The 24,364-nt window shown below is 36.3% G+C and overlaps 2 protein-coding genes and 1 long non-coding RNA gene across 16 annotated transcripts in view; 2 read left to right on the top strand and 1 right to left on the bottom strand.

The window, feature by feature from the left end:
- The window catches only part of LOC105835119 (C-terminal-binding protein), a 230,170-nt gene that overhangs the window by 197,653 nt on the left and 8,153 nt on the right, over window positions 1–24,364 (top strand). The window lies entirely within an intron of this gene.
- Window positions 3,334–8,778, bottom strand: LOC105828422. 6 transcript variants are annotated; one of them, XM_036285595.1, is made up of 3 exons: window positions 6,258–8,743; window positions 4,756–6,120; window positions 3,334–4,283 (listed from the first exon to the last, which is right to left on the bottom strand). In XM_036285595.1, the coding sequence occupies exons 1-2, from the start codon at window positions 6,373–6,375 to the stop codon at window positions 5,705–5,707; spliced, it is 534 nt and encodes a 177-aa protein (XP_036141488.1). In that variant the 5' UTR covers window positions 6,376–8,743; the 3' UTR covers window positions 3,334–4,283; window positions 4,756–5,704. The 6 variants fall into 6 exon arrangements, with proteins under 6 accessions (XP_036141488.1, XP_036141485.1, XP_036141486.1 ...); XM_036285592.1 differs by having other exon boundaries at window positions 3,403–4,283; window positions 4,756–4,976; window positions 5,266–8,778; XM_036285593.1 differs by having other exon boundaries at window positions 3,403–4,283; window positions 6,258–8,778.
- LOC118645120 lies at window positions 14,922–16,872 on the top strand. Its single transcript, XR_004962903.1, has 2 exons — window positions 14,922–15,403; window positions 16,123–16,872. It is a non-coding gene; the product is annotated as an uncharacterized LOC118645120 (long non-coding RNA).

Raw genomic sequence — 24,364 nt, 5'->3', positions numbered from 1 at the left:
ATATGTCTTCATTCCATTCACGACTCTCAAAAATCTTGCTCAATTCAAGCTTTTGTTTTACCACAGCTCACAGCAAAACTACCTCTCTACGGTGTTGTTTGGAGGACCTGGCCACATATTGACGGTCTTTAGTTAGCAGATCGATTTCAAAAAATTTTTTTTGGAAAAAATAAATAGCATAGTTAGTAATACAACGACACAACATTCGACATGCCACAGAAAGTGTTATAAATAGAGCAATTAAATGTTTGGAAGCTAATGGTGGACACTTTGAGCATTTGTTATAAGAAGCCCTTGTTATAACGTTTTATCGTTTTATAATAAATACATTTAATTACCATTGAATTTTTTCTTACTTTATCTGATAGACAAATTCTTTGTAAGACCTATAGCGGTAAAATTTTTTTCGGTAATCGGCAGTTCTGGTAGCCGCCTGAAGAATTCTATCGATGATTATTAGCACTCGAAGCTGTAAGCTGCGGAATAAAAAATTTCTTTAGTTGAAGATACAAAATCGAAAATTTTCTAAGTCCCGTCAAAATGGAAATATTTCTTGGTAACCGACAGTTTTATTGAAAAAATTTGGTTGTCTTTCAAAGAATTTTATCGATAATTATTAGCATTAGAAACATTCTTTAATTTTTAATAACAAGGAATCAACTTTACGCATTCTCCGTCATTGACTTTATCTTGTACCTCCGCGCTTATTGACTTATTACAATGATGAATTGAGGCAAAATTATTTACCGCATCGAGAAATAGTATTAGACATTTCTTCTTAGATTTTCATTTTCTATCGCATGGTGCTAAGCAAATCTGATGCTTTTGTAACACCCTGTATAATCGTTTTTCATAAATTATTTAGAAATAATACAAAAATTATTATTAACAATATATAAAATATATTTTTAAAATGTACTGAAAAATATTTATGGTATATAAACTCGAAATATTTTATATATTTTTGGATTATAATAGTATAAATATTTATTTTTAATATTTTCATAAACATTTATCATAATTTTTTATACTTGACAAACTCAGACATAAAAATACGTACAAAATATTTATTATAATATTTTTCTTTCTTATACATATTTTATAGTCGCAAACCCATGTGGTGCAGGAAATGCTTTGTGCACACACGCACGCACGCACGCACGCACGCACACACACACACACACACACACGGAGGGGGGGTGCAAGGGGAAGCTTCCTCCTCCCGCACACGCCCCATCCAAATCGCTAACCCATGTACTATCTGCAATGCGGAATCATATCGTGTGCAATCGGATCCGTGTGCAAACGGATAGGTGCGCAATCGGATCCGTGTGCAATCGGGCCCGTGTGCAAACGGGTCGGTGAGCAATCGGGTCCGTGTGCAAACGGGTCGTGTGCCATCGGGTCCGTGTGCAAACGGATCTGTGCGCAATCGAGTCCGTGTGCAATCAGGTCCGTGTGTAAAAGGGTTGGTGCGCAATCGGGTCCGTGTTCAATCGGGTTTGTGTCCAATCGGGTCTGTGTCCAATCAAGTCCGTGTCCAATCGGGAAATACTGCTGTGTCCAATCGCTTATGTGCGCAATCGGGACAGGTCTGTCCAAGTTTACTATACTGGGTTAATTCGATATTATTCTAGTAGTCTGTATTTTGCTTCAATAATTTAAATAGATTTTAACTCTTATTCTGTGGATACATATGAGTTTTAGCTCATATTTAAGAATGCCACGGGGCCGATTTTAAGAAGAAAAAAATAATTAATGGATGAATATAAGTAAAAATATCAAAAATAAAAAATAAGTGAGTGGGAACGACGGGATGTTACACACACATGCGCGGTGAATGCGGTTTTAATGACTTATATTTAAGGCAAAAAGGTGTGTTACTGGTCGCTCGTAAAACGCCCGTAAAATATTTTTTAAAGATTATTAATTTGTTTAGAAAATGTAATGACTTTACTTCCTAAATATGTTTGACTTTCTGTAAATATCAAATTAAATCAGATTTACAACAATTAAGAGTGAGTTTCAGTGAGTGTGCACAGTAATAAACCGACACAGCAGGCTGAGTGAAACGGACACAGTAACAAATGGACATAAACCAAACGGACACGGTAACAAACCGACACAGATCAAACCCCAGCGGGAAACGATAATGAATTCGACATCAATTCGACGTCGAATCGACATCGAAATGATGATTTTGATGTCGAATCGATGTCGATTCGATGTACTATTTCTCACTGGGAACGGACACAGTGCGAAACGGACACAGACCAAATGCGCACAGACCAAACGGAAAACTAACAGACAGACAGTAATAAACGGACACAGTAACAAACGGACACAGTAATAAACAGGCACAGTAACAAACGGACACAAACCAAATGTGCACAATGCGAAATGTACACAGTTGCAAATCCATGTGTTGCAGAGAATGCTTTGCACACACACACGGGGGGGGGGAGTGCAAGGGGGGCTCTGCCCTCTTCCCGCATCCACCCTGTCGGTAGGAGTGCCCTGAGAAGTCGCAACCCATGTAGTAAGTCTGTTGGTTACTATGTCCGTTTTATCTATGCGCATTTGGTCCGTGCGCATTTGATCCGTGCGCATTTGGTCCGTGCGCATTTGGTCTGTGCACATTTGTTACTGTGTCCGTTTCACTCAGCCTGCTGTGTCCGTTTATTATTGTGCGCATCTGGGACGCTCCCCGGCGACCCACCTTTTCATCCAGATTAAAGGCAGAAGTCGTAGGAAACTTCCTGCCGGTTCAATAAGAAGCCGCGGACGACGCCACCCAGGGAGGATAGTCACGTCGATTCGACGTCTAACAGATGTCTGAAGCTCACGTCTATCTACCATCTACGTCTAATCTAGATTAAAGTCAATATCGACCTAAAAACGGTCTTTATTTAGATGTCTAATCGACCATAGATTTCAACGTCTTATTAACGTCTAAATCGATGTGTTATTGATGTTTGCTTTGAATATTTTAAGAGCAATACTTATAATAGTCTTATATTTAAAATTGTCTCAAATTTATTTTCAGATATACTGTATGTACAGGTAGTTTTATTATTGGTTACAAAACGACGTTTGAAGATAAACTTAAAGCGGTTGTAAATATAAAATTCAACCATAAATACCAGTCTAAAAATGCCTAATACATAGTTGGATTTTGTTGGAGAGAGAGAGAGAGGGGGGGGGGGAGAGAGATTTAGAAACATTTGAGATTTATACATTTCTTTAATACATCTTTAATACATTTCTTTAATACATTTCATTAACAACCATATTTTCTAAAAATACATGATATAAAAAAAATGGAATGTATTAAAACTAGATATCTTTTTTAATGAGAGGAACACTATATAATACATACTTCACAGATACGACTTTACAGAATAAGATCTGAAAAGAAGTGATGTTTTTATATAACAACACATGTTCTAAAATAAAAATTCATAGCATAGTATCACAACACATGTTCTAAAATAAAAATTCATACCATAGTATCACAACACATATTCTAAAATAAAAATTCATAGCATAGTATCACAACACATGTTCTAAAATAAAAATTCATAGCATAGATCATAGATTCATAGTATCACATTAATTTAAGTGTCCGCAAAATAAAATTATGTTATAGAAAACTTATAATATCACAATCTGGACAGAAATCTAAGAAAAAGAAAGAAACTTAGGCTATCCTTGGCTATCAGAGCCATTAGATTCCTCCTCTTGTTTCTTACCACTGGCATTTCGTAGCCATGACTTTATTGTTTTAATTGCTATTTCAAGATCGCTCTCCAAAAATTTAACTGACAAAGTTCCTGCAAAACGAGAAATAATAAAATCATTCAAGGATATATATTTATAAGAATATTCAGATTAAGTTAAAAGAAATTACAGAATACATTTGCAGCAAGGATATAAGCACAGTAAATTTGGAGAAAATATGTATAATCATAGTGTGACACAATGAATATAATGCATATAAAAATTATAGGATTATTATTTCAGAGTTTGTTGAAATAAAGTTGTACTCCAAATTTGCAAAAAAAAAAGGTAGAAAAACACATTAATTGAAGAGCAAATTAAGAAAACATTAGAATTTTACCTTCAATAACTGTCCATAGTTTGAGTGTCTTAAAGCCTATCTTCTCACCATGGCCATCAAAATTGTAATGCTTTGCCAAGGAATTATACATTAGTTTTTGCATAATTGTGGTAACAGCTTTCTTTTTATCATTAGTGGACCCAAAAGAGGTGAGATAATCACACTACAAAATTACAATACAAAATAACCACAATACAAAAAATAATATACAAGTTAAAAAATATGATAAAAATATGCATTTTATAATCAAATACAAGTAGAATTCATTAATAATCAAATTTGGGGTAAATTGCATGTATTTGATTAATCCATTAAGTAATAAAGCTTATAAAAGACAATTAAATGCCTAGAAAAAAAAGATAAGTAAAATAACAGATAAAATAAAAAGTAACATAAAAGATATTAAGTATAATAATAAATTTGCTAAGAACAGATTTTTAGCACAGAACACATTTGTATAATTTAGAATAGTAATTATGAGAATGAGAATAGGAAATAATACAGAAAAAAGTGTTAATAGGGATTATGATAAAAATCATATATTGGGGTGTTCGTCACAAGTTAACACAATATATAATAAAATTTTCACATTAAAATTATTTATGCAATAATAATGATATAATAAATTAATGTACCAAAGCAATGCTGTTTTCATCATCACACAGCTATTTCTCCATTGCCTGGACATCACTTTGATTGGTTAAAGGCAAACGAGGCATGTTATGGGGTTTCAGTCTTTTCTTTTCATGAGGAAGCAATGACCTGTTTAGTTTTCCTTGGTTCATAATAACGGTATCTATCTTACAATTTATTTCTTCCAATTTCCGATCAACCTTAATAATCTGAAGTCTCAAATCTGAAAAAAAGCATTTTTCAATTTTTTAAGTGACACAATTTTTCGTATTAACAATTAGATTGATGAATGTTTCACAAATTTTTATTTCTTTTATTTCTGCTTTTATAGAGAAAATAATTTTAGAGCAGATACAGATATAAGAGGCTTAATTTTTACTTTTCATATTAATATAATTGTAATTATAAGTAAAAATGAGAAAAAAGGAATATTCAGTATATTAAATATGTAAATTTGATTGGATTGTCTCTAGTTCATGTTAAGAGATAACAACTTAATGTAGAATATTAACCTTGCATTTTATTACCTGTCTCGGACGACGGCAACTTAAAGGAAGATTTCTGACTCTCGTCATTAGTATTCTTGTTGCAAAACTGTGGTAACTTCATATTCTCGTTTAATGCTGCTTTAGAGGGAATATCCATATGAGTATGAAGCATAGATTTTTTAACTGCTACATAATTTGCTGTAGAATCTTCAGTACTATAAGTCAAGTCCGTTGAATTCTCAAAATCAGAGTTGTTTTCAACATTAGGTAACGGTGAGATTTTTTCAGACTGTTGAAGTTTATTATTATTCTCAGTCACTTTATTCTCAGATAATGTCTGTTTATTACATTTCGATCTCTCAGTATGCACTAATTCAATTTGGTGTTTCTGAGGAAGTTGTTTCAGCGAATTTATATCGTTAATAATTCGGTTGCTGGAAAGGGATTGTAAAGACAATTTTTTTTAAATTTGCCCTGCTGCTCTTTTTCTTGCATCCAATACATTTTGTACAAGTACTGCTTTTCTTTTAATACTAGAGCAATTAAGAGAAGCTTGCTGCTTCTGTATCCTCTGGGATTTATGCGCGTCGACTTTGATGTTAAGTTTCTTCTTCTTCTGACTTTCATTGAAGTGTGAATACGAAGGGACTGAACCATAAAAATTACAATGAAGAGGTGGTTGCACATTTGGAGGAGTTGCAACTGATTTGGTCGATTTTTTTACACGTTTTTGTTCATCAGAGTCTGAAGATGATGTTGACGATAATATCTTATTTGTCTTTTTACGCATGCCTCTACCTAATTCCTTTTCTGTTTTATAATTAGAATCATCATGTTTAGTAATTCCTTTAACATTATTTCTTGCTTTTATGTATTCATCTATAATTTAGCATACCAAACAATAAGTATAATACCAAAACGGACAATTTTTTAAAATCACAAATCCATATACGCCCACATATATTCGTATAAAACAAAAACAAAAAAGACTTTAGTAAATAAAAACAAATATGTACCGTGATATCTCTTGATATGTACACGATATTTGGGCCAATTTTTATTTGCATTTACTTCTTTACGGACCAAGCTTTCGGCTTCAACATTATGTGGTGGCCAATACGTTTCACCTTCCATATCTTCATTCACTCCAATCAACTACTTTGAGAGACCGATATCGTAGTAAATATTATTGTTGTCATTATCGGGTACAAATTTTAAAACAACAAACTAAAATAAAACAAATGCCAAAAAAATAGTAATATTAGAAAGTCGCCTGTATATTACATAACGCTGAGCAAAAAAGTCAAAACATAGGCATAGAATGCAAAATAGGAACTGAAACAAAGAATTCTTTGTAAGGTATTAACCAACACTTTGATTGAATATCTGTCAATACTACTACAATTTTTTCATCACCGAGATTTGATACTTTAAAAATACGAACAACAGATGACGGGAAAGGATATACATAAAAATCTTCTTTTTTGTTAAACTTGTTTGCAATCAAGTAAATATTTTCTTGTCTTTTCACAACATTTAGTAATACAAAAACATTCCCATCAATTGTCATAAAACAAGAGTCTCTCCGTCCAATCTTTAAAACAACATCACCAATGGAAATACTTTGGAAATAAGAACCTTCAATGACCTCGCCTTGATAATAATGCCTATGTGACAAAGTAACTTTTTTATCATTAGTTGAAAGATGCACTGACACTGAAGCTGTTCTTTCTAGATCACGACGTGCAGCTTGTTGCAAAGGCTTATAACCTGATCTAAGCAAACTCTTGAAAGATTTTAAAAAATTTTCAAAAGAAAAGGCACTAAATTTATCTAATGTTCCGTGAAAGATACATTCCTGAGCTAAATGGGCAAGTGCATGCACATTATATACCACAAACATTTTACTATAAATTACAATAGAATGATTAATGAATGCTCGCAATAAATTATCAGCATAATGACACATGACCTCTGACTGAACGAGCACGGGAGAAGATAGGATGGTAAGAGCACCATGCAACATTAGAAAATGATGGTAAACATTTTGTTGAAGATTATCTTTAAAAACTACAATGCCATCATAAAGACATAGACGACGTTCTTCAGTAGCTTTATACATGGTCCACTCTTTTAGTGGTCTTGGTTTTCTTACAAAATCTCTTGGACAAGTATCTGCTATGGAAAGAAGGAGAAAAGATATATTCCATCTTATTTCTCTATGCAATTTCCATGGACCATTCCATTTGTGCCACACCTCCAGAAGTCGCTTAAATACTCCATGCCAAACTAAGTGAAATGGATCTAATCTGAATTGAGAAACCATCCCAATGTTAATCTCTTCAAGAGGTGATTGTCCACAATGATGAAGGGGTTGTTCCCTATTTTTAAATGATTCGTCTGTCCTTAAATTCATTGAGCTCAATATAAACCCGTCTTGAATGTACAGTCTCTCCTATAACAGTGCATTTTTCACATGATCCATATTCTCCATGTCCTACACAGCATTTCACCAGTGAACGAGCAGGTGCATCAAGAATGAAATTTCTTATAAGAAAGGGATATGTAATTCCATTGAAAGTTTTGAAATAAATCTTCAACTTCATTCACAAAATTATTTAAAAAGCTTCTTATATCAGTGGGATCTGTTCTTCCAAAATAGATGCTTATAACAAATGGCTCATTTTCCGAACCAATAAGACGACCTAATATTGGCCAAAATTTAAGCGGTGAACTTTTAGAGATTGGAAGTCCATCCATGTTGATATCAATGCAAATTTGATGATATGTTTCTAAATATTCTTCCAATAACATAGTATCAAGATTAAATCGCTTTTGTACCATATTTGACCTTGTTCTATTTCTACAATATTTAAATGAGAGGGAGTTTTTAATAATGACTTATAATTCTTTGGCAAAGTAGGGTGTACTACATTGAGATTCAATAATAAATTATTAAGTTTCTTCATGGAGAGAGCTCCCCCCTCCAATGCCCACTCACGGATTGTTTCTTTAACATACAATTCTTTAGCTTCATTGTTAGGAAATTGAACAACATTATCATCATCATTGTCACTAGTAAATCCAGACTGCTCATTTGCACTGCTATCATTCGTATTATCATCGTTACAAGACCATTGACTTAATTCTTCCTCACTATCAGAAATGAAGCCATCATTATTTATTTCATACTCAAAGTCTTCAGATTCTCCTGTATGTTCAGTTCTGTCGCATGAAAATCTATTAACAGTTTCTTGACTTTGTTCACAAAATATCTTAAGTTGTTCTAATGACACATCTGAGTTTTCATCTGATTCACTTGATTCCTCTCCAAAAGATTTCTGAGCTTGTGTCACTATTCTAATTACTTCATCGCGTCTAATTTTTTTTTGTCTCTCTTTTTCTGCCTTTCGGCGCAGCCTACGTTTGTAAGATTTACTCTGCATCTGAAGAACCATCAAGTATATATACAAGAAAAATTAGAAAAATTAACAAAATCATGTATATAACCCAGTGAACACAGTAATATAGCAGCAGTGTAACAGCAATGTAACCAAATATAACAGGTTACGTTACTCTGAAATTACACGTAATTTACATGTAAGTTACAATTTCCGACTCAGCAATATAACATGTTATAATTACATGTTATCTAACCGTTACCCAACAGTTGCAAAGAAAAATAAAATAAAATAAAAATTTTATTTTTTTGAAATTATTTTTATCAACAGCACATACTACATTTAGAATAAATTTTTATTAATTAATTAAATTTAAATTATGTTATTTTTTATTTTATTCTTACTTGCCGCTGCTAGGTTTGAACCCGGGACCTTAGGATTACGAACCTTGTACTCTACCTGCTACGCCAATTTGACTCATCGATATGGGTACTTGTCATTGTCTACATATACCTATATGTAAACTGACGCGACTATATTATTTTTTATAAAAGCAATTAAATTTTGCAAAACATATTAAAAATAAATAGCATTAATTTATTTACTTATTAATTTCATTGTTAAATTTATCTTTTTCCATAACCTTAATAATTTGATGGAAATTGCGATCTATTTAGCACTAATCTTTGAAGCGTTCAAATGATTAATTAGAAGGTTAACTATATAGTCATAATTCTAAGAAAAATTGAATAGTATACATTTATTATTCTGTTTTTGTTCAGCACATGATGAATTTAGATTTTGTGCATTTTTTGTGTGCAGTAATTGTAGACAAACCGTTATTTTTGGAAACGTTATCTTTATAATAATTTTTATTATTATTAAATAGATCTGTCATTCAGGATGTTATAATATCTGATTTCTAAGTCAACTACGACGCATCGTTCCGTAATAACATTGATACGAACGTGTTATGTTACGATTATACAATTTTTGTATAATTTTTTTTATATGTGAATTATTTTAAAATTTATTTTATAATTTTTTGAAGAAAATTTATAAATTTTGAATGAAGTTTTAAGGTATCTTTTAGGAACATTTATAAATTTAAAATATGAAAAATTTGTTTTAATATTATGAGATATTTTATAAGAATTTTTTCGCCAAGGTGTAGTAAATTTTAAGTAAGTGCGAACGTTTTGATGCAAAAATCAAAAGGCACACGTACAAATCAGAAGTCTCAAAAACCTCCTTAGAAGTAACGTGTATTCAATGTCGAGTCTAATATTAGAGGTCGACTCGACATCGAATACATGTCGAGGGAAGTTCTTAGTAGTACGTCCACAAACTAAAATTTCAAAATTTTAGGGAAAATTCTCTTCCGATAGTCAATCATATCACAAATGGATTCTAAAAATGCCCAGAGCAGGAGACGTCTAAATCGCCATATTTTTAGACATATATTTAGATAGATGTAATCCAGATTTCTTTGATATCGGTTAGATGTCGAATCGACATCAGCCTTCTCCCTGGGCATTGATAGTTCCCGCGCATGCAATACCAATTTAATTCCTACAGGGCGGCTGATAGATGCACCTCTGACAAAGTGGGTATGAACTACTTAGCCAATGCCCAATGCTCATATTCTCGAAGCAATGTCCACAATTTTTTGGTTGTGTTCCGTGCTATGTCCACAATTTTTTGGTTACGTTCCGTGCTATGTGCACGAAGCGACAGCTATATGAGTGAGAAGCTAATGAGAGCGAGCGAGATGACAACAAGAGAGCCTGGAGAGCGAGCGAGACATAGGAGTAATAGGAGTGAGCGAGATGAGAATAACAATACAAATAGAAGAAAAGAAGGCTCGACCTGGCTCGAACTTCGGGGCCACGCGAGCCCCGAGTCTTCTTTTTATGATGTTATTCTCATCTGGCTCGTTCCTATTGTTTTGCTCGCTTTCCTGGCTCTTGTAACCATCTCGCTCACTCTCATTACTTTCTCACTCGTTCTCATATAAAAATTGTCGCCTTATCATTCCTTCGTTCGATTAGAAACTTATATAATTTTTTAAGTTATTTATTGCTCTTTATAATATATAAATTATATATTACACACGTATATATAATTATATATTTATTTAATTATGTGTTAAGAAAGATAACTTATCTGAAAAGGGTTTTGCGTGTCTTTCTACATTAAGCGCAAGACACTATAATCGCATCTTTTAATTACCTTGTAATTACCCCTACAGCATGAAATATTGCTGCAACGTTGCAGAAATATTGCAATAGTGCATAATATAACCAATATTGCAGAAATATTGTAGCAATATTACAAATATAATATTCCCTAGCAAATGTTGCATAATATTGCAGCAATATTACAAATGTAATATTTCTTAGCAGATGTTGTGCAATATTGTAGCAATATTACAAATGTAATATTTCCTAACAGATATTGCACAATATTGTGGCAATATTATATTGCAACCGTGCAAAATTTATTTCCGTATAATCCGTATTTCTTAATCTAGAACTAACAATAAGTAATATTTTACATAGTTTTAAGGGACAAATAAAAAAATAGAGCAGGATATTTTTATTTTAAATTTTTATGTAAGATTAGAGCTAAAAGATACATAGATGTGCAACAAATTCTGTAATCACGACAGCGTTGCGTCCCATACTAGATTGAGTGAAGCAAGTCCAGAAGATGTTCACTCTGACTTATATATATAATACATTAATTAAACATGTGTGAACCATACATGCATGTGTAATTCTAGCGTATAAATTGATCAGGATGGGCATTTTCTGGACTTGCTTCATTTTAATGCTTACTTAAATCTAGAATGGAACGATATTCGATATCCGTTGGTGTATGTTAATTTAATTAATTACTTTTTTAATTAATAATTTTTTAAATTATTGTGCCGTAACGGTATGACAATAAATTCATTTTCCGTTTTTCGTATAATACACATCTTACATATTATTTGATTAATTTAACCACCTGCAACATTTCCTTCATATTGCGCATTAACGTTTCAGAAATATTACAGCAATCTTACAAGAAATATTGCAGCAATATTGCTGAAATATTACAGAAATCTTACGGGGAATATTGCAGAAATATTGCAGAAATATTGCACAATATTGTTTTGGAGCGGACATAGGAATATTGCTGCAATATTGCAGCAATATTTTCTGCAATATTTCAATCTTGCAAAATAATATTTCTGCAACGTTGCAGCAATATTTCATGCTGTAGGGGTAAAAATACAATACATATTTATCTCTTTTCTTCAAATAAAAATAGCATTATAAATTGAAAAATTAAAAAGTAACTATTTAATAATTTTAATGTTAAGCCGAAAAAAGTGCAGACATACCTTACTTAATATAATATTACACATGCACACACGCACACACACACACACACGCGCGCGCACGTATATTAATAGCTTATTATATTTGCACGAGTTTTAATGGGTAACACTATCATTGAGGTCAGTGATAGGAACTCGTGAGATATTCCGCGCGGCAAGCGCGTTCGTGCGCATGCGTGAGGTGACGTATCAGTACTTTTCCAGTGACGGTTGTAGGTACTATATCGGGTGCCTACAAGAGTCCAACATGCGTATAAGTGGCTATATTTTATTTTTATTATATGTTGTTTTAATGTGCCATATTTATTATGTTCAATTTTAGTGCAAAAATGCTAATAAGATTTTTACAAGTTTCTTATAATAAATGTCGATATTTATGTAATAAATCGGCTATAATTGTTACAAAAAAATATATTAAATAAATAAAATTTATTATTGTTCATAAGTGGGATTTTGTTTTAATATAAAATATTAATAAAAACTTTTCTCTTTACAATATTCTTCACATTCTTTTATCGCTGAACATTAGGACCTTTACAGTACCACTAAATATATACGTTAATGCGCTGCGCCGCTGTTGCTTAGATGCGCGTGCGCGAGAAATATCTCGCGAGTTCCCATCACTGATTGAGGTCCTAAAATAATTACCTAAGTTCGGGAATTTTTTGTGGATAAATGAATCGTTTTATTGAAAAAATAAATATAAATTATTTTATTATACACATATTAAATTATTTTAAAAAATTTTTATTTATTAGAATTGTTTAAAATGGCGGCATATTAACACACTTCCGCAAATGCACATTTTCTAATTTGCGTGCGTCGCTATTTTTATAAATTTAACTGACTGACAAAATTTTAACACGATCTTCTATTCACACAATAAAATACGTAGGATTTTTACGAAACATTAAATAGTGATAGACAAACGTAGATAAAACCATCCATTGTCGAATGGCAGATGGCACCGAACATAAACGTTGTACATTGCCCGTGAATAGATGCGTTCAGTAAACCAGTTTCGAACATGTAGCAAATGATTTTAATATTTTTTTATTTTTGATCATTAATTCTAAGCATTCAGAAATCGTTTGGAAGCGATTAGAATGATCAAATTTTACTTCAAAATGGATTGGAGTAAAGAAAAGTATTTACAGTTTATTGCACTATAGTACAGACTTTAGTGTAGACAAACTAAATATTGACTTTTAATTAATTTTTATTAAAATAGAGTTGTTTTCCAAATAATAAAAGTTATATGAACACTTTTTTCAAATGATTCTGGGGCCCAATTCTGTACACGTCTACCGACAACTATCGGTGTCGTTGACAGCATTGACCGACGCGTGTCGATAAAAGGTATTCTGTACGGTACGTAATGACGAAGATGTTTTGACAACTGTCGTTCACGACTGACAATGTCGGTAACGACCGACAATTTTTAACGAGGTACTCCGCATGGGACGATAATGGTTTACCGACAACTTTTAAGCCGTTTGATTGATCGCGAAATAAGTAAGGTTATAGTGAAACGATAGTATCTCGTGTCCGTGCAGTTGATAGTGGTTGATCGTTACTAATCCGAAACTACAAGTCAGTTTAAGGGTGTATCGGACATACAATTTTAGACAAAAGTGCATGAAATTTGAAATACTTAAATATCTATGCCTAACGCATAGTAAATCTAGATGTAAGAAACTTGAACGATAGTTGGAGTCTTATTTTTATTCTTACAAAGATATTTTTTACGTATTTGCGATTTTTTTTACTTATCCCCTATAACCATTTCTGCTGTGACAAATGTTGGCAACAGATTCTGTTGCCAAAAAGGCGACAAATGAGAAACATATCTTGTCATTGCAAACACTATTAGCAGATATTCAGCAAATATTTAGCAACGTCTGTCATCAGAATACATGACAAAATAATAATGAACTGCGAGCAAATTTACTAAAAGTATTGATAACAGATTGACGACAAACACCAGTGCAAACAATGTTAGCAAATTGCTTGTAGAAATGCAACAACATTTGTGTGTCAAAGCGACAGATTGATACCAGAAATGCAGCAGATCTGTCGAAATGTCAAATTGGCAATAAAAAGTGCGGCACCGTCGATAGGCGGCTTACTTTCTCGGGAGTAAAATGCAGTCAACTTGCTACATAAAGACCACTCGCAGCGCGACTAAGGTAAGCAAAAATTATCTTCCTTCGCTGCGCCTGCGGAGGATGTGACGGAGGACCGTCACATTATACTTTTATGATACAGAATTGGTAGTATTTTCATTTTTTTGGAGTGAGATTTAATTTAACTACAAAGAAATTTAGAGGCCCCTCTGTAAGAAATATTAGATGTTATGGAGAGGGTTGGGTAAATTATTTAATCTGTTTCTACTCCTGAAATAATAAATCTTCCCAGGAGATTGCTTACATCGATTCTCAAATAAAATTATAACTGTGATGAAAGAAGAAATGAAAAGATTCGACAAATCTGTCGCCAATCTGTCATCATTTATGAATACAGATCTGTTGCATATTTGGCGCAAATCTGCTGTGAGTTTACGTTGCAACATCTGTTCTCAATTTGCTGCGTGAATTTTTCATTGTATTGCTAGTGACAGATCTGCTCTGGTGTTGCACTCAATTTGATGTCAAGATTTGATAACAATTTTTGCTTGCAATTGGGGCGCACTCGAGGACACAGTAGGTCATGGTTTTGGCAGCCTGATTCCGCAAGAAATTTTTAGCAGTTTGCTGACAATTTGGCAGCAAATGGTTAGCTGGGTATGAGTTTAAACTTTTGACAGTAAAAATGCACAATTATCTCAAGTTATATTTTATTTCTTTAAAACGGTGTAGTGAAGACAATTGAAACTTGGCAGATATTTTCATCTATTCATATACTAAGTACAAAAATATACTAATTGTAAGTACAATAATAAGTACAAAAAAATTCAAAACATTGGTACTATTTTTTCTATATTTTTTTAGCTATTTTATCCGTCAAGATCGTCCTTTTCCATAAGACAGAAAAGGATATCATGTAAAATCAGTGAAAATTAAAATAGTTATAACTCAGCAACCGTTTAGTGGATGCGTTTTCAATTTTTTGCAGTACATTAGGGAAACTAAAAGAACAATTTGACCAATTTTTAGCAACTTTGTACTATTTTGAACTCCTGTCCGATACATCCTTAAGGAAGGACTGTAAGATTAAATAAGAGCAGAATCTACCTTTACAATTGATAATTGTGATTATTCGATAATTTTGAATTGTGGTACTGTGTCCCTGGAGATAGGGTAGAATAAGAAGTCTCGTGTTTGCTCGTGCCTCGTGCCACGTTACGGGCTAGCGACCTATATAAAGATACACGGTATGTAGACATATATTAATTATTTTACAACATTATAATGCAGGATTGTTACAACGGGACTGTTCCGATTGCGCACATAAGCGATTGGACACAGTAGTATTTCCCGATCGGGCAGAGTCCCGATTGGAAACAGACTCGATTGGACACAGATCCGATTGGACACAGACTCGATTGCACACGGACCCGATTGCGCACCCACCCGATTGCACACGACCCGTTTGCACACGGACCCGATTGCACACCGACCTGTTTGCACACGGACCCGATTGCACATGAACTCGATTGCGCACCGACCCGTTTGCACACGGACCCGATTGCGCACCCACCCGATTGCACACGACCCGTTTGCACACGGACCCGATTGCACACCGACCTGTTTGCACACGGACCCGATTGCACATGAACTCGATTGCGCACCGACTCGTTTGCACACGGACCCGATTGCGCTCCGACCCGGTTGCACACGACTGGTTTGCACACGGCCCCGATTGGATACGGACTCGATTGGATACGGACCCGATGTCACACGTTTGCACGAGTCCGTGTGCAAACGGGACTGTGTCCGATCGGGACGGTGTCCAATCGGGTCTGTGTCCAATCAAGTCCGTGTCCAAACGGGACTGTGTCCAATTGGAAAATACTACTGTGTCCAATCGCTTATGTGCGCAATCGGGCCTCACACGTTACAACAATTGAATATATTCCTTTTTATCTCGTAGCACCAGGTACTTATAGTCCAAGGTTTAGTTGTCTGACAAAGGACGTGCTGAAAAGCCAGCGAATTTATAAATAAGTATGTAAAAGTTGCAAAAACTGTAATTGTTTTTAGAAAAAAATAGCACAATAATATTATTTATCGCTTGCAGCACTGAAAATGGCACATGAATTTCTCGGTTGGGAACTGTTATTATTAAAAAGGGAGATTATCGACGTTGTATAAACAGAAAGGAGTGGCGAAATAATCATGGTCCGTTTAATTTGTCGCATGAAATGTTTATTAACTTATACAGAGTTACTCCAGATATTGCTATTGATTTAATTGATATTTTGGAACCATGATTGCAACGTCAACGTCTATATGGTCTTAGCGTAGATCAGGTATACGTTTATTTAAATACTTGTTTGTTAAATTAAAATGATTTTTATATAAATAAAATCGAAATCTCACGTATATCATTAAATAAATAATCACGTTTAGTAAAATATTTATTTTGCAACTGTTGGAAATTTTCTGAGCTGAAATTGAATTAGTCTTTCAAATTTACAGGAATGATTCAATCTAAGCATAGAAAGTTTCCAACGGTTTCTAAGAATTGAGTTTGCCAAACGCGGCAAATATTAAGTCATTATTTAACATTATTATTTTGATAAAATTATCGCAATTTTAAGAGAGAATAAAAGAGAACAAAATATTATCACATTTATTGTGTCTTTAAAGTCAACTGTAGAGCATTATCGAGAAAAAAGAATTCAGAATACGGGGTAGTGATCATGTAACTTCTTTAGGGTGGAAACGTGAAAAGTGGAAAGTTTCATGTCATTATCTCTTTCTATTAGTGTTGAACAGAAAAGACAGTAACTTGAAACTTTTTACTTTTTGTTTCTGCCCTAGGGGAAATATTACATGATCGATATCCAGGCCTATGATAACAATTTAGAATTTTTTTAGTTAACTAAAATAAATAATTTGTAATGGTAATTTTATGTATTATATTTCAAATTATAATTTATTGAATTAAATAAGTGTTATTTGTTGCGCCTTGCGGTACAACAAAATATTTTTGCCGTACCTTGCGGTGCGACAAAAGATCTTTCGGGATTCGTTGCTGCCCAAGGAGTAGGAACTCGCGGAAAGAGGCGGCTTTTGTAGGCAGGGTCCTCAAATCACTCACTCACTGATTCTAAGTTAAATTGATATAAAAGATTTATTTCTCTGTTGTTGTACACTGGTTGCGGTCGGCGAAGGTGCCGCGTCGTGTTACACTAGATTAGATACGGCGCGTGACTCGGAGTTAACGCGTCGTCTCGTTGCTCGCTCGAGATTTGCTAGCGGCTAAGTTCCGAACTCTTAATTCACTCGTGCGGGCCGTACGTACCGGCTTGATTTCTAATCACTGATCCCGCTGGCCGCTGTTCGGCAGCGGCTTAAATAGTGTCGCGGATTTAATTATTAGTGGGGGCATCGGGCCCTCCGCATGACCATATATGGTCATTCCCGCGCGCATCCGGCGCGCGGGAAATATTTGCGAGTTTAGCAACAATTGCCAAAATGCAGGTATGCATTTCTGGTGGCATGATTGTTGCTAAGCTGGCTTCGCTACTTCTTTAAGGTGGCTGATGCGTTGCCCAGTGCGATGACCGGCCGGCAGCGCACGAGGCATGTGTCACCTGACACCTTGTGATAGCGAGCCTTCCTCGGCGAGCTATCTTATAATTTTAATATTTTATTTCTTTTATTTTATAATATGAATTTATTGGTTGTGAGTGTTTCGCTCACAACATCCCTCCCCCGTTGAAAAAACAAAAACGGAGGTACGAAGTTTTTGTATATTTAATTAAAAACGCGTGCTATTGCTACGCTTTAAAATAGATCTGGGAATTGTATATTCCGAATCTATGTCTAGTGTGACTCGCTTCTCATGGCTGTTTCTCTTTTTCTTTTTTATTACAACAACAGTTATTATTATTGCTAGTATTATTACAATCATTGTTCCGCTGGTAGCCGTTGGATAGATAAAGTGTGGTGACTGAAAAACTGTATTCGGTTGTTCATTCAATTTTTTGTCCATTTCGATAATTTGTTTGTTTAATTCCTCTAATTTTGAAGAATGTAGGACAATGTTTTGTAATTTTATCGGTTGCACTGCATTTATGTTTGGCTCTGTTTCGTTCTTTAGTATAGAAATATTGTACTGTGGTAAAAATGTTTCTATTTCTGTACTGTGTGATAACTTAGGAGACTTTATTATCGTGTCTTCCGTCATTAATTTGCAGTTGTTCTTCAATGTTATTTTACCCGTTTTTTCAATCACTTTCTTTATCTGTCCGTGGTCTTTACAGTAAAATGTTACAGTTTGTTTTTCCTGTACGGAATATAGCCATGAGTGCGAGTCGCCTAAGGCTATCCAAAAACTATGGTTAGACGCTATGCTTTTAATGTTACAATTTTGGTGATACCTATCGGTTTCTAAAAACGTTTTGACTTCACACACAGAGTGTGGATTAATCCTGTTCACAGGATAATTTCGCTCGCATAGGTAATCTTTATTTATCTTCATACAATTTTGTAAATCGTTGCGCGGTAAGGTTATATACATGTGCTGATCCCCGTCTATCGCTATGGTCGGATACCTGATGTCTATTACAGAGAATGTGTTATCATATTCTGGCACAGGTAGTGCTATCACATTTAATATTTCGTACTTTGACGTCGATATTAATGGAAAACGCAAAATCGTGTATATATTTACGCTGTCGCAGTATGCGCTTACAAGTGCGAATTGTTCAATAGTTGACCATTCTTCCTGGTTCGCTCTAAATGGAAAGTAGAGTCCCTCCGGGAGTTGAGAGTTCGCGTCTTTGAGCAGTTGTATAATATGGTCTATAGACGTTAGTCTGGGGTGCATCATACCCCTTTTTAATAGGGTGACGTAATTTAAGACGTCTTCCGCATCGCGAGTTAATTCTGACAGTACGGTGCTAATAATTATAAAATTCGATTGTATGTTGTTTGCGCGTTCGCTTTCTAGTAGTTCTAGCTTAAGATTTTTGGTTGCGTTCGCGAGGAGGTACTCGTTATGTTGTACTGTTTTTTCTGTCTCGTCGATGTGTGCTATAGTTGCCTGTATTATTTTTAATTGGTTTTTTACTGCGTGCTGTGATGACTGTTGTACGTCATGTAGTATTGCGAGTTGTTCGTCAATTGTCTTTTTGTCGTCGGCGTCCATTGTACCGAATAGCGATTTGGCTATTGAGCCTACTCCGTCGATCAGTCCTCGTTTTTGTACTGTCGGCGTCTTATATGTGTCAGTTATTCGCAGGATCAGTCGATTCTACATAAGTTGTCAGTTTTTTGTACATATTTTTCAATTTGCGTCAGTCTTTTTGATAAAGACGCGGTGTTTATCTTAATTATTAGTTTCCATTGCGATTCTATTGGTCGGAGTCTACCTATTTTCTCATAGTAGATCCCCGGATGATGGGTGAATTTTTCCACTTGATACAGCGTGTCGCTTCCTTGAGCTGCTGTTGCCAGGTAGATACATATGAGAAGTCCCCTGCAAGGTGGTTTATTATTACTACCTTGCATCTTATTAATATTTTCCCCTTTTCTATTTTGTGTGCCGGATGGATTTCTCTGGCGGTTTTCAACCTGGTGAGTCTATTTTTATTTATTATTATTATTATTATTTGTAATTCTTGCGTTAGCATGTGTATGATTGTGTGTATCTATTATTATTTCTACTTTCTCTCTTTTTTATTTTCGCGTTATCCCTCAATGAACGGTTTAATGCGATTTACGTGTACGCGGATTGTCCGTCTTCCCCTTTTTACCGTATAATTAACATGCGAATGTCTTTCGGTAACTGTATAGGGTCCGGTCCATTGCGCGTCTAATTTTTTAGAACGCCCTCGGCGAAGCGTTTCGTCGAAGAGTAGGATTTTATCGCCAATTTTATAATTAGTTTCCTTTACGGATCGATCGTAATAATCTTTCGACTTTTGCTTTTCATCCCTTATATTATCTTTGGCGATACTATTAGTGGCACGTAATCTCTCCCGTAACTCGAGCGAATAGTCATCGTAGCTGTACGTCTTTTTAGGCGGCTTGGCTAGCGCTGTTGGTAATTCGGGGGGATGCCCGTAAATTAATTCGAAGGGAGTATACCCTGTTGCGGTGTGGGGGGTGGTATTATAGGTGTAGTTAGTATACGGAATCCACTCGTCCCAGTCCGTCTGTTCCTTATTAATGAAATGCCTTAGATACTCGGCTAAGGTTCGATGCGATCGTTCTAATACGCCGTTGCTTTCAGGGTGATAAGCTATCGTCTGTATCTTCTTAATTTTGAGCAGTTTGCAAGTATTCTTAAATACTTCGCTCATAAAATTAGTTCCCTGATCTGTTAAGATGCATTCCGGAATTCCATATTCAAGAACGAGTTTCGTCACGAATGCCTTACTTACGGTATTCGCTTCTTGGTTAGGAAGGGGCATAGCCTTACTAAATTTTGTTAGGTGGTCCTGAAATGTCAGCAGGTACCGATTTTCGTTGTTTGTTAAAGTTAACGGTCCGACGATATCCAGCGTGCACTTTTCAAAGGGTCGGCTTGGTGTATCGGTGATAACTAGCGGTGCTTTAATTCTGCGAGAGAGTTTGTTCTTCTGGCAGAGCTCGCATTTCTTTATGTATCTCTCTACGTCGGCTGTTAATCCATGCCAGTTGTGTTTTAGGCGTATTCTTCTTATTGTTCGCTCAATTCCCTGATGTCCTCCTGTCGGGGCATCGTGGTATTCATATAGAATCTGTTTCTTTTCTTCTTTAGTATACTCCTGTATACTTTCATTATTTTTTATCGGCGTGCTTAATTGTGTGTGTACAGTGTCTTCTTCAAGCGCGAGGATCTTATCCGAGTCTTCCGTAACGTGAGCCTCCCGCTTCACGTTTCGACTCAGCGCGTCGGCGTTCGCGTTCGCTCGACCGGCTTTGTGTATGATCTCATAATCATACTCTTCTAGTTTTAGTCGCCACCGAATCAGTCGCGATCCGGGGTCATTTACGCTAAATAACCATGTAAGTGGCTTATGGTCTGTCACTATTTTAAATTTTACGCCGTACACATATGGGCGGAAATGCTTGACAGCCCATACGATTGCTAGCAGCTCCTTTTCGGTAGTGCTATAATTTTGCTCCGCGCGATTTAACACTCGGCTTGCGTAAGCAATTGGACGTTCGCTACCTACCGGTCCCTGTGACAGGACTGCTCCGATTGCATAGTCGGAAGCATCCGTGGTCACATTGAATTCCTTGGTGAAGTCCGGATATTGTAGCACGGGTGCCGTCATCAATTTTTTCTTCAATGTATCGAACACTATCTGCTGTTTGGTAGTCCAGACAAACTTTTCAGTTTTCTTAGTTAGCTTCGTCATTGGCTTAGCGATTTTAGAAAAGTCGCTGATAAATTTTCGATAGTAACCAGCAAGTCCGATGAAGGATTGAATATTCTTGACCTTGCGTGGTTCTGGAAAATCTTTGATTGCCTGTAATTTTCCGAGGTCGGGTGCTATCCCGTCCTCAGAAACAATATGGTCGAGGTAATTTACCTCTTTTCGAAGGAACTCGCACTTATCGGGTTGTAGTTTTAGATTAGCTTCCCGTAGACGTAGTAGCACTTCTTCTAAGCGCTTGTTATGTTCCTTTAGACTTGAGCCGTATATGACAATGTCATCTAAATACACGAGGCATCTAAGTCCTTGCATTCCAGTAAGCACAGAATTCATTAGCCTCTGGAATGTGGCTGGCGCATTTTTAAGTCCGAACGGCATCCGATTGTACTCGTAGTGTCCATACGGTGTCGAGAATGCGGTTTTCGGCTTATCATGCTCAGCCATGGGTATCTGGTGGTACCCCGACGCTAGATCTAGCGTCGTGAAATATTTAACATTTCCTAACTGGTCTAATATTTCATCAATATTTGGCAGTGGAAATGAGTCGCCAATAGTCAAATTATTCAACTTTCGAAAGTCAATTACTATTCGAAGTCGTGATTTTCCAGTCGAGTCAGCTTTCTTCGGCACAACTAACAAAGGTACGTTCCACTGGCTCGTACTAGTGCGAATAATGCTATTTTTCAGCATTTCCTTTATTTGTGTACTCACTTCCTCCTTATGTTTGGCGGGGAGGCGATACGGTCGCACGTTCACAGGCGCGGCGTTGGCTCGCGTGCTGATCTCGTGTTTCACCGTCGAGGTACACGTCAGAGGTTCTCCGTTTAAATGAAATATATCCTGATATTCGTTGCATATCCAATTGAGTGCTTTTCGTTTCTCTGGATTGAGATGCTGTGTGCGTAATAGTTGTCATATGCGTTCTCCGCGGGGAAGCTTTGTCTCGCAGTCCGTTTCGGAGGTCACGACATAGACTTGTTGCATGACGTCTTCTTCGATATCTTCCACGGTAACGATCGGTGTGGTGATTTCCACTGGTTTATCCGTGGTGTTAATTATGCTTATAGGGCACATAAAATTTTTCGGCTCTACCATACATCTGCCAATATAGATGCCGGGCGAAGTTTCTTTGGCTCGGATTACTCCGGTTTTATTTCGGTTCGTTACTGCACGAACGATGGTTTCGCTGCGTGGTTTTAAAATAATCTTATTATACGGTTTAAGTCGCAGGGTGACATTTTCTATAGTCACTGTCTTATTTTTATAATCGCATGATACATGCTGTTTGCGCAGAAAATCGAGGCCGATTATCCCCTCGTATTCCATAGGGAAATCGGGGAGTATCCCGTTTGGACACGTAACGATTGGACACCGCTCGATTGGACACGCACGATTGGACACGCACGATTGGACACCGCACGATTGGACACCGCACGATTGGACACCGCATTATTGGACACTGCACGATTGGACACCGCACGATTGGACACCGCATTATTGGACACCGCATTATTGGACACCGCACGATTGGACACCGCATTATTGGACACCGCATTATTGGACACCGCATTATTGGACACCGCATTATTGGACACCGTACAATTGGACACACACACACATTTACGTGTGTGTATGCAGATTTCTAATACAGTTTGCATGGGTTAGCGACTTGGACGGGGTGGGTGCGGGAGGGGGGGCCGAAGGCCCCCCTTGCACCCCCCCGTGTGTGTGTGTGTGTGTGTGTGTGTGCGTGCGAGCATTTTCTGCACCACATAGGTTTGAAACTTTCCACGCAAAACGAGATGCTCCTAAAAATACGTATATAGATATTTAAAATTCAATTTTTTTTTTGGCAAATCGAAGCTTTTTTCTGCCAGATATTTCTAAGCTTAGATAATCTGTCATATGATATATAAATGTTATTCACTAGAAGACTGCGGTGTCCAATAATGCGGTGTCCAATCGTGCGGTGTCCAATCGTGCGGTGTCCAATAATGCGGTGTCCAATAATGCGGTATCCAATCGTGCGGTGTCCAATAATGCGGTGTCCAATCGTGCGGTGTCCAATAATGCGGTGTCCAATCGTGCGGTGTCCAATCGTGCGGTGTCCAATCGTGTGGTGTCCAATCGTGCGGTGTCCAATCGAGCCGTGTCCAATCGTGCGTGTCCAATCGTGCGTGTCCAATCGAGCGGTGTCCAATCGTTACGTGTCCAAAAGGAGGTCACCCGGAAATCGTCTCTTACCACGTATATGGCGTGTTTAATTTCTCGCTCGCCTATCTTGATAGTGGCTTGCATCTTTCCTATAGTATGCACTCGGTGGCCAGTTATTCCTACCAATGATACTTCTTCGGGATAAATTCTTGTTTTTCCCTTTAGGTTCTTTACCTTTATTAACGATATCGTTGCGTCTGAATCGAACAACATGTCGATTGTACCAGTGCGCGTTTCTTTGATTGGGAGCGTAATTAGGTCAATACCGTCGCATCGGGTGCCGTCTCGTCTTACGTGTCACTTGATACGCTCGAGCGCGCGTACTCTGCGTGCGGCTCGTCGCTCCTTCTTCCTCGCTACTGTGCTCCGAGTCAGAGTTTCTTTTCTGCGTTATCGCTTTCTTTCTTGCTCCCGTTATCTCGGCGCTTTGCATCTTTCCTTGCGCGTTCGGTACCTTTGCTTTAGGCCGTCCGTGTAGATTCCAACACTCGTTGCGAGTGTGTCCGCGTTTTTTGCAATAGTTGCAATGCTTGTCGATTGCATTTATACATTTGTCGGGTTGCGGCAGGGCGTATCTATTAC

The sequence above is a fragment of the Monomorium pharaonis genome, chromosome 4, assembly GCF_013373865.1.
Source record: "Monomorium pharaonis isolate MP-MQ-018 chromosome 4, ASM1337386v2, whole genome shotgun sequence".
Lineage (NCBI taxonomy): Eukaryota > Metazoa > Arthropoda > Insecta > Hymenoptera > Formicidae > Monomorium > Monomorium pharaonis.
This window is presented reverse-complemented; position numbering and strand designations above follow the sequence as displayed.

What these genes read in the sequence shown, in the direction of transcription:
- LOC105828422 (XM_036285590.1), bottom strand. Translation starts at nt 7,657, where the DNA reads ATGAATTTAAGGACAGACGAATCATTTAAAAATAGGGAACAACCCCTT.